The 11,067-nt window shown below is 40.6% G+C and overlaps 1 protein-coding gene across 1 annotated transcript in view; it reads right to left on the bottom strand.

Moving 5' to 3' along the window:
* Positions 1-10,340, bottom strand: part of SLC26A4 (solute carrier family 26 member 4) — a 64,569-nt gene extending 54,229 nt beyond the window's left edge. Inside the window, exons 1-3 of the mRNA XM_043968040.1 lie at positions 9,843-10,340; positions 8,131-8,270; positions 4,447-4,557 (exon numbers count right to left, since the gene is read on the bottom strand). Of these exons, the coding sequence (XP_043823975.1) occupies positions 4,447-4,557; positions 8,131-8,270; positions 9,843-9,997 (406 nt within the window). The 5' untranslated portion in view covers positions 9,998-10,340. The remainder of the gene's footprint in view (positions 1-4,446; positions 4,558-8,130; positions 8,271-9,842) is intronic.
* Positions 10,341-11,067: the final 727 nt, after the last annotated feature.

An 11,067-nucleotide genomic window follows, 5' to 3' on the forward strand; every position in this document is an offset into this window, starting at 1 on the left:
GTTTTTTAGTTGATTCTCTAGGATTTTCTAAATATACCATCATATCAGCTGCAAAGATTGATAGTTTTTTTTCCCCCTTGCCTATTCTAATTCCTTCAATTCCTTTTTCTTCTCTTACTGCTAAATCTAACATTTCTAATATAACTTACTGCTAAAGCTAACATTTCTAATATAACGTTCAATAACAGAGGTGATAATGGATATCCCTGTTTTGCTCCCGATTTTTTTTTTTTTGGCTGGGGGCAATGAGGGTTATACAGCTAGTGTCAAGTATGTGAGGCCAAATTTGAACTCAGGTCCTCTTGAATCCATGGCCAGTGCTTTATCCACTGCTCCACCTAGCTGCCCCTTTCATTCCCAATCTTATTGAGAATGCCTCTCTAACTTATCCCCATTACATATAAGGTTTGCTGATGATTTTAGGTAGATACTGCTTATTATTTTAGGGAAAGCTCCATTTATTCCTATACTCGCTAGTGTTTTTAATAGGAATGAGTGTTGTATTTTGTCAAATGCTTTCTCTGCATCTATTGAGATAATCATATGATTTTGGTTAGTTTTGTTATTGACGTGGCTGATTATGTTGATAGTTTTCCTAATGTTGAACCAGCCCTAAATGCTTGGTATAAATCCCACCTGATCAAATTGTATTATCCTGGTGATAAATTGCTATAATCTCCTTGCTAACATTTTATTTCAAATTTTTGCATTAATATTCATTAGACAAATTAGTCTATGATTTTCTTTCTCTGTTTAGCTCTTCCTAGTTTAGGTATCAACACTTTATTTGTGTCATAAAAGGAATTTGGTAGAACTCCTTCTTCACCTATTTTTCCAAATAATATAAATATGTATATATATATATAATATATTAAAAATATGGTATTGGAATTAATTGTCCTTTAAATGTTTGGTAGAATGCACTCATAACTCATCTGGCCCTGGAGATTTTTTCTTAGGGAGTACATTGATGGCTTGTTTAATTTCGTTTTCTAAAATGGGGCTATTCAAGTCTTTTATTTCCTCTTCTGTTAATCTGGGCAATTTTTATTTTTGTAAATATTCATCCATTTCCTTTAGATTGTCAAATTTATTGGGCTACAGTTGGGAAAAATAGCTTTTAATTATTGCTTTAATTTCCACTTCATTGGTGGTGAATTCACCCCTTTCGTTTTTGATACTGGTAGGAAATAAGATTTTAAAAAGCCGTAATTGTAATACCTTTAGAGGACCTAGGATTCAAATATCAGCAATATAGCTTTAGGCAAATCACATTTTCTGGACCTCTGAATGTAAAGTGAAGGGGTTGGACTAAAAGGTCTCAAACCTAGCTCTAAACATATAATTCAGGTTCAGGAATTTGGACTCCATTTCTTTTTTACTTCGGTATTTGCATTAGGAAGTGATATAGTTAGATGAATGCTTCCTGAAGATTAAGCTGGCAGAACCACCAAAGAAGAGATTGGCGATGGGAAAATCAATCAATCAATATTTATTTAGTGCCTACTATGTGCTAAGCACAAAAAAAGAGGCAAAGGGTAGTCCTCCCCTAAAGAAGCTTACGATCTAATGGAATATCGGATGAAAAGTAGATAAGAGAAGGTTAAAGTTTAGATAACAGAAGGCCAGACCTAGGGTGAAGGTAATAGATTGTAGTTGGATGTTTTAATTTGCAAGTGAATTGGATTTAAATGAGGCAGGGCTAAGCAAAATCAGCAATCTCACTCTCTTCCGGAGCCTTCTGGGTCCAGTGGCAAGATATAGATCAGGATGACTGAAGATGGCCCAGGATGCAGTGAGAGACCTTGGCCTTTTTAAGCTAAGGTCTTTCCCAGGTTTCCGTTTGTCTGAGGTAAGGTCCATTCAATGAGTAAGGGTAGGTAAGAAAAGAGGCAAAAAAACCCAACCCAAAAACAGTATGGGAGGGAAGACCCTCAAGGTTTTGGGCTAAAACAGTGATAATTGTTATTTACACTCACACGGGGACATCAAATCACAATGATCAAGTGAGGCTAAGATTGCTGGTAAGACAAGGCTTTCAAAGGAGGAGCCACGTGCAAATGATTAGAAATAAAAGATAGACCCAGGGAAAGAGGAAGGGAGTGGAGGGCAAAGCCAAGGCTAATTCCAAGATTTTTAATATGGATGACTGGGAAGAAAGGTGGTGCCATTTATAAAACCAAGAAGCTCAGTAGTGAAAAGTGGGAAAGTTGATGAGTTTAATTTGGGACACATTGAATTTGGATTGCCAAAGAATTGTTCAGGTGATGACGTACAGCAAGCTGGCGAGAACCCAAGTAGCATTGCTAAAGATCATCATTAATATTTTTTTTAACAGAACATTCTTTCAAAGGAAAATTAAAAATTTAGGGCAAGAAGGAAGGAACACTATTTTGAGTTACATCAGGGAAGAAAGCTAAACCTAGCTTTAAAAATTGTTTTGGCAAAACTTTGCTACTCCTTCCCATGTGGTGAAAGAGATCTTTGCTTAAATGGCACATTCTAAAAATATTCTTCCTAATATTCTGAGGCCTTTTCCAGCTCAAAACTATGATACAAAAGCAAAACAGTTCCTGCTATCAAGGAATTTACATTCTATTTGGGAGAAATTATCCTTAAATTGAGTGTTCCTCCAAACTCTATCCTCAGTTCTCTTTCTCTCTCTCTCTCTCTCTCTCTCTCTCTCTCTCTCTCTCTCTCCAATCTCATTTAGCTACCACTTATTTCAGATGGTGGCAACATCACCTCTGAACTCCAGACCACTTCTTCAGCTAGAGGATGGATCCCCATTACCTCAAAATCAACATGTACTAAATCAAGTGTATTTTTTTTTGCCTAAAACTAATTTTCTCAATGACTTCAGTTTTTTCTTGTTGTGCTGCTGTTTATCTCATCTCTTTAAGCTGTAGTCCTATGATCATCTTTGACTCTTCTCATATCTAATCAGTTACCAACTCACCAACCAATCAATAAGCTTTTTTATGCGGTGCCTACTGCATGTCAAGTACTGTACTAGGTGCTGAACAAGAGTCCCTCTGCTTCCACTCCACATTTCTCACATCTGTTCACTTCTCTCTCTGTGTACACTGAAACAATCTCCTTCAAGTCCTCATGAGTTCCCATGGATTATTGCAATAGCCTCCAGTCAGGTCTTCCCACTTCCATCCTGATTCCCTCTAATTCATCCTTCATATTGCAGTCAGAACAATCTTTCTTATTATGAAAAGATCTAGTTATTTCACTCTATGCTCAACAATCTTCAGTGGTTCTCTCTTACCTCCTTTACTTGGCATTCAAAGACCTTCACAAATTTTGTGGGCTTGACAATGTCACCACTCTAACTTTCCAGACTTTACAGGCAGTTCCCCTATAACACAACACTCCCTACATTCCAATATTATGCAAAATCTCAAAACCACACCATTTATGACAGGAGAAAATGGAGTTAGCAGCACAACAATCAAAAACTTCATCAGTGACACGTAAAAAAGGTAGGAACCTTTTGGGCAGCACAGTTTATACATGCCAAACAGTGAAGAAATACACAGATACTCCAATAAATGGTAGCTTGATCTGTGCCTCTGGGCTGTAGGAGCAAGTAGAGCAGGCCAGCCAAACTCTGGGCCTCAGGATTTGGAGGCTCAGGTTAGGGGCAGGGGCGGGGGGGGGGGGGGGGGGGGGGGGGGGGGTGGCAGGAGGGGGCGGTGCATCAAGAGCCCTTCTCCCACAACTCCTAACGAACCAGAAGATACCTCACTCAGACCCTACCTCTTTCATGAAGCTTTCCATAATGCCCATCAGTAATGATTTTTTCCCCTTAAGTCTTCACATAACACTTGGCTTCACAACTCTAATGCACTTATGGAATACTGTGTATTATAGATTTCACTGGTTTTTTTGTTTGTTTTATATTCCTGTTTCAAAATCTTTTAAAATTTTTCTAATTCCCCTAGTGCCTAGCACAGTACTCTGCACTTAATAAAGTTTGTTGAATCAATGAATTTCAAGTTAATCTGGTGAAACAATGAGTTCAAAGTCATTATAAGGTTTTCCTTTTTCATCTTAGCTTTTGTAAGAGATTTAAGATCTTATATATTTTCTAATTAAAATGTCGATTTTATGAGGGGTGGTCTTTTCTCCCCAAAGTACTACTAGATTTTGAAATTTTTTCTCAATTTTCCCAGGTCTCCTTAATTAGTTTCTATTGAAGCAGGAAGTTCTATTACTTCTTTCAAGAAGAGTGTTGCATTTCCAAAACAAAGAATTACCAGTTTATCCCATAAATAGAAACAACACAAATAACCAAATTGACTGTCACTAAAACCCCAAATCAACTGAGAAACCAAAGGAAAGGCCCCAGAATTCTCCAAGGTATTTTTGTCTATGCTAAACTAATACACACACACACACACACACACACACATATACAGATATAGTCATAATTACCCACTGAGATGTGTCTTGATGTTCCAAAGACAAAATACGTCAAGATGGGAAAGAAAGCAGAGTAAAGACCATAGCCAACAGGAACTTCAGCCAGTAGGGCATATGCCATACCTGAAAGTACATCCAAAACAGTTTAATTTGCAAACTTAAAAGTTGGTGTTATATCTTATATCCTGAGAAAGTGCTTTCTACTAATAATCACTCTCACCAATCTCTTTTAATATTTTTTTCTAATTACATGTAAAAACAATTTTTTACATTCATTTCTTAAAAATTTGAGTTCCAAATTCTCTCCCTCTCCTTCCCCTCACCATTCATTGAGAAGGCAATATGATATAGGTGATATATATGCAGTCATGCAAAACATATTTCCATATTAATCACGTTATGAAAGAAAACACAAATAAACAAAAGCCCAAGAAAAATAAAGTTTTTTAAAAAGTATGCTTTGATCTATAGTCAGACTCCATCAGTGCTTCCCCTTGAGATGGAAACATTTTTCATAAATTCCTTCAGAATTGCCTTGAATCATTGTATTGCTGAGAATAGTTGTCATTCACAGTTGATCATTGTATAATATTACTGTTACAGTGTACAATGTACAATGTTCTCTTAGTTCTGCTTACTTCACTTTGTATAAGTTCATATAAATCTTTCCAGATTTTTCTGAAATCATCCTGCTGGTCATTTCTTATAGCACAATAGTATTTCATCACAATCATATACCACAGCTTGTTTAGTCATTCCCCAATTGATGGGCATCCCCTTCTCATAAGTCTCACTAAACCAACCTAAGCTGCTAATTCTACATAAAACCTTGTGTGTATATTGGATATATGGTCCAGACCTGTGATTTCATTGGTGGTAAACTCCTTGTATGGAAATTCCTTCCGCTGCTACAGATTGGCAACTCCTCTATAACTTAGAATGTTAGTGGCCTAGGACACCAAGAAGTTAAATAATTGGTCATAGACACACAGATATAGATATAGATAGATAGATACACACAGACACACACATATGGGCTCATAGGATTCTAGATATAGAGCTGGAAAGGAGCTTAGAGGCTACTTGGTCTAACCCTCCTCATTTTAAAGAATGTGGTAACTGAGGCCTAGAGGGGCTGTACAGATCTTAACCATCAGAGGTAAGGTTTGAACCCAGGTTGCTTTGACTCCAGAGCCTCTGTCAAAGGTAGGATTTAAACCCACCTCCCCTTGACTCCATGAATGGCCCTCTATCAGCTGTATCACTAAAAATAATCCAGGGGCAGCTAGGATAAAGCACCGGCCCTGGAGTCAGGAGTACCTGAGTTCAAATCCGGCCTCAGACACTTAACACTTACTAGCTGTGTGACCCTGGGCAAGTCACTTAACCCCAAATGCCTCACTAAAAAAAAAAATCCAACCTGGCTGAAACATGGACTGCCTTTAAATACACCACCTATTCAAATGACTAACTAAATAATTACTTCAGTCATTTAACTGGATAAGCAGTTAAGACTAGTAAATGAGTTGAACCAATTCTTTGAACTAATTAGTTAACTCAATTCAAATGGTCAAACCAGTTTTGCATGTGGACAAACTTGTGGCTGAGCTCAATCTTCTATAAGCCCAATTACTTTTACACAGTTCCCTTCCCCTTCCTATAGAGGGGGAAAAAGGTTTATCTCTAGGCAAAAAGGAAAAACAACAATGTTTCCTGAGCCTATAAAAATAACTCCTTATATAGATGAGAGGAGTTAAAAATGTGCCTCCAAGAACAAGGTCCTTTCTAGCTTAAATTCTATGAGCCCTATGACTCTAAGAATTCTAGAGATCCTTGCACAGTCCCAGGCCAGTTCACACTCTCAAGCATGGGCCTGGAAAGTCTATGTGTCACAGAGCCTCAGTACAGAATCTGGAGTACCTCCATATGTATCTAATCTTTTAGTTAAATGTTTACTGGTTGGGGGCAGCTAGATGGCACAGTGGATAGAGCACTGGCCCTGGATTCAGAAGTACCTGAGTTCGAATCCAGCCTCAGACACTTAACACTTACTAGCTGTGTGACCCTGGGCAAGTCACTTAACCCCAATTGCCCCGCAAAAAAAAAAAAAGTTTACTGGTTGGGCCAGCAAAATTTTGTTCTATCTTAATTCCCTACTCCTACTTGGTAAGTGAGGGAGAAAAATCTAGCAATCCATGACATCAAATGGTGTGGAAATTCCATCTGTAAATCATTCATAATAAAGAGTGCTCAGTAATCCAAAGCATGGGGAATAGGAAAAGTAGCTCTGGAAAACAATGTTGTTCCTTTCAGGTTAACACTGCTATTCTAATATTTTGCAGTGATCTCCATTCTATGTAGATTTGATTTAAATAAATTTTAATTGCAAAACTGGTCCAAGAATGAAAGTTGTTGTTGTTATATGACATGAAGCCCTCAGACTTTATGGAATTTTTAGGATATGGTAAAATAACAATTTCCATTTCTATGGAATCTCCATTTTTGAGGTTTTCAAAGTATTTTTCTTTTAGTAACTCTGGGGACAAAATGTGACCTTGCAAACTTAGTTCTATTGGACATCTATGAAAAGGAGAAAGTGAGAACTGTGTTCATACATGCAATCAGAGGATCTTTATCCTTCACCTCACTAAAATAATAACACAGGTCTTCCCATCTAATAGATGATTTTCCCCCTGTGTGGGATTTCATCTTCAAATTTATAATGAAAGTTAGTGTAGGTAATAAGGTTGGTTTTTATAGAAGTTCACTTTTCAGAAACAACTTGATTGGATAGACTTTATATGTAGTAAAGTGAAGTATATTTAGCAATAGATCAGGGTGGGGTGGGGTGGAGTGGGATGGAAAGAGAATCAGTGGGAAATTCTGAGGCACTCTGGTACAATGGAATAGGGTTGGACAGAGAAATAGGTTCAAATACCATCTCTATTATTTACTAGCTGTGTGACCTCAAGTAAATCACTTAACTTCTGCAGTCTCTGATTCCTTATTTGTAAAACGGGGTTAAATGAAAATACTTCATGGGTTTGTTGTGAACTTCAAATAAGAGAATGTATCCCATGCTTTGAAAACTTTGCTTTGTGTGTTCACCTAGTAGATTCTGTGCAGTAGTGGTGTAACACCAGGGATGAATAGAAAGGCTTGTCTTTTTTTCTTTTTTATAAGGATCTCTAAGGGCAAAATGCTGTTGTTTGTCCTTCATTCTCAAAGAGGACCCCAATATCAGAGTGATATCATGACTTACAGTGAATTGGATTTAAGTGAAGGAAAAAGGTTGTGCAAGGTCATCATTCTCATTCTCCCCTTTAGAGCCAGGTGGGTCCAATGGATGGACAGATAGATAGATAGAGATAGATAGATAGATGATAGATAGATAGATAGATAGATAGATAGATAGATAGATAGATAGATAGATAGATAGATAGATAGATAGATAGATAATCTGGATGACTGGAGATGGCCCCGGTTTAAGGCAATTGGAGTTAAGTAACTTGCCCAGGGACATACAGCTATCAAGTGTCTGAGGTGAGATTTGAACTCAGATCCTACCAACTTCAGGTTCGGTGCTCTATCTAACCAGTGCCACCTAGCTGCTACACATGGAGTTATAGTGATTATGTGAATCTCTGGGAAACTGTTAAGAGCAAACATTAGAAAGGCAATCTGATGCCCTCTTACCTTGTAAAGTGGCCACAAGTCCAGTGCTAACACCAGAAATTAAGTCACTAAGCAGCCATTCTTTTATTCGGTATTTGGGTAGCCACTCCAAGATGGGGAAAAGGGACTTCAGCACCCGAATTGTCTTTCTTCTGGAACAACTACCAAAAAGCAAGAACATCAGGTTTCTAACCTAATTGAGCAAAAAAACAGTCCATGAATTAGGGGAAGAAATGATAACCTGAATTCTATGAAAAATGTGTTTTTAACAATAAAAACACATCTTCACTTTGATCATTGAAGTTTTTATCATGCATTTGCCAAGAACTATATCAGTCATGGAATTATAGACTGGAATGTTAGAACTGATAGAGAGCTCCTAGTTCAACAGAATGAACAGTAGTAGAAAACAAGGGTGTGAGTATCCCTTCATGAGATCATGAATTTAAACTGAAAGACGCTAAAGGCAAACCAGTCCTTCCCCTTCATTTTACAGATGAGAAAACTGAGGCCTGCAAATGTTAGATGACTTGCCCAGATTCACACAAGTGATAAGTGACAGGATCAGGATTTGAATTAGGGTTGAGAGATTTCAAAGCCAGTGCTCTTCCCCACTATAGCTCACTCTTCCCCCCCTCCCCCCCCCCGCCTTTTTTTCTCCCCTCCCTCTTAATACTCTTAAAAAAAAAAACAATAGGTTGTGGTCTCACTAATCGGAAATTAGTTTTGACAATTCTAACCCAGGCGCCTACTTTTTTCCTTGAAGTAAACATGCTTTTTGTGTATCTTGGCATAACACTCCCTTTGTGCCAGTTTTTACAAGATTCCAAACTTGATGAATAGCTAAGTGACTTCCATGTTATGGTCCCTTGCAACATTCCTTTTCTTTTAAAATCTGGCAATAGTTCAGTTTTCTCTGTTTATGCCACTGGACTGAGGATTGAATGTTTAAGATTTAATTCATTGATTGGAGTTTCCGGGTTTGACGGGATAGCCTCGTCTCAAATCCCTTCCTGTGGTTCTATGTCCACTTTCTAATTATATAGTATTATTTAGATCCTAAATTCTCAAACTATAAAGTATAGATATAGACTATAACTACTGGAACTAGTAATTTAGCAGATTTGGTGGCACAAGCTTTCCCAGTCAGGTGGTTGATTATCCTAGTGACACCCCTCCCTCCGGATGGATTTCTTTTAAAAACTCTCAGCCTTCAACTCTCCTTCCACCTTTGCTTGATCCTCAGAAAGGAATGAAAACCAGGGTAAAGACACCATTGTTTAAATGAAAACCCAGTTGGTGGGAAACAGCAAGAATGGGTGCTGGGAAGAGAGAAGACCCGCGAGCCGGGTAAAGGGGGCAGATTGGAGAGGACAATCAGGAAAGGTGTGAGTAGAAAGTCCCTGAGGACCAGTTTCCGGAACAGCTAGAGGTATGGAACGCGGAATGAAATTTAGAACAGGAAACAAAAGACTTAGCCTGCGGTCGCGACGCTCAACTAATACCGAGCGTGAAGGGGGCCCTTTTATCTGGAAGGCCAAAGGCCGGCACGTTTAGGCCGGGGAAGGCTGAGAGAGAGGGTGCCTGCCGCTAGCCTCACACCTGAGAGAGCTCCCATCGGGTGAGGCTTCCCTAGCTCACGTCATCCAGCGATCTGGGCTCAGAGCTCCCTCTCCCCACCCTGGCTCAGGCGCGGCACCCCTAGCCCGTGATAGTGCGGACAGCCCGGCTACCTGCAGCATTTGACCAGTTTCTCTCGGACTGTCTGGCGCTCCCGCAGCTGTCGCTCGTACTGCTCCAGGAAGAAGGGCTCGTTGTAGACGGGCCGCGAAACCACATAGTTTCTGTACTCGGACAGCTCCGGGTCCAACCTGCCAGAAGCTGCCATTTCCCTGGAAGAGGAGAGAGGGAGGTGGGAAGTGAGGGAGAAAGAGGAGAGGAACGTAACCGGGGAAAGTGACCATCCATTAGGACCGTTCCAGAGCCTGACTAACCGCTGTCCTCAGCAGCCGACTCCAGAGAGCCGGAGCCTCCCCCTCTTTCCCTTATCCTATTGGCATCACCCCCAAAATGGGATGGGGGGACTGGGACAGCACCTGGGGCTCAGAACTTTGGCAGGCTAAGTCTCACTCCCCAAGAGAGCTCGGTCTAGTTTTTGCGCGGGTCCCCTTTCTCATTCTGGACAAACGAGGCGCTGTCCGGGTCCTGAAATTTCTAAGAGTCAGCTAGACCGCAAGGGGTACGGGGGTGAGGTAAGAGATAAGACGGGGGGGGGGGGGACTACCGGGGAGAGGACTGCACACAGAAGTTACCGTCCTACCCACTCTCGCTAATCTTAGATGAAGCCATGAACTCAAACCCCAAGCAGAACACAGTGCCCCACCCCGGGAAGAGACAGACCAGAATCTGTTAGCACAGAGATCTGCCCCCAGAAAATAGCCTGGAACGGGTCCTCGCCCTCAGGGGACCCTACTTCCAAAAGCAGCGCCACTCCCAGCCCCCACCCTCGTTCTGGTCTCTCCTCCTACCTCACCTGCTTCAGCCCAGGTTAGCGCGTCGGCACCGGACAGAACTAAACCCGAGATGCTTTTCCTTTAGCTGCCTTCACCTTTCCCCTCTCGCCCATCCACTGTATGCGAAGACTGCGGCAGCCCTGCGCTCTACTGGACAGCCAGAGATCTCACCTGCTCCTTATGACTGCCCCTCCCGGAATGTCCCTGGGGATAGGCCCCTAGGGTGCTTTTATATTGTATGCAGAAGGCGGTGGGACGTTTATTTATGGAGAAACAGATATCTAGGTAGAAAAGTGGGAGCGCCCACCGAAGGCCGAAGGCCGCTTCTACTCACCTGCCTAAGGGGAAAAATCTTGCCCCTCCTTTTTCCCCTCCCTTTCTTCCAGACTTTATGCAACTAGCCCATCTCTAGCTGTTCCACTGTGACTGAGTATTCCTGACTCAG

Source organism: Dromiciops gliroides, chromosome 5, assembly GCF_019393635.1.
Source record: "Dromiciops gliroides isolate mDroGli1 chromosome 5, mDroGli1.pri, whole genome shotgun sequence".
NCBI lineage: Eukaryota > Metazoa > Chordata > Mammalia > Microbiotheria > Microbiotheriidae > Dromiciops > Dromiciops gliroides.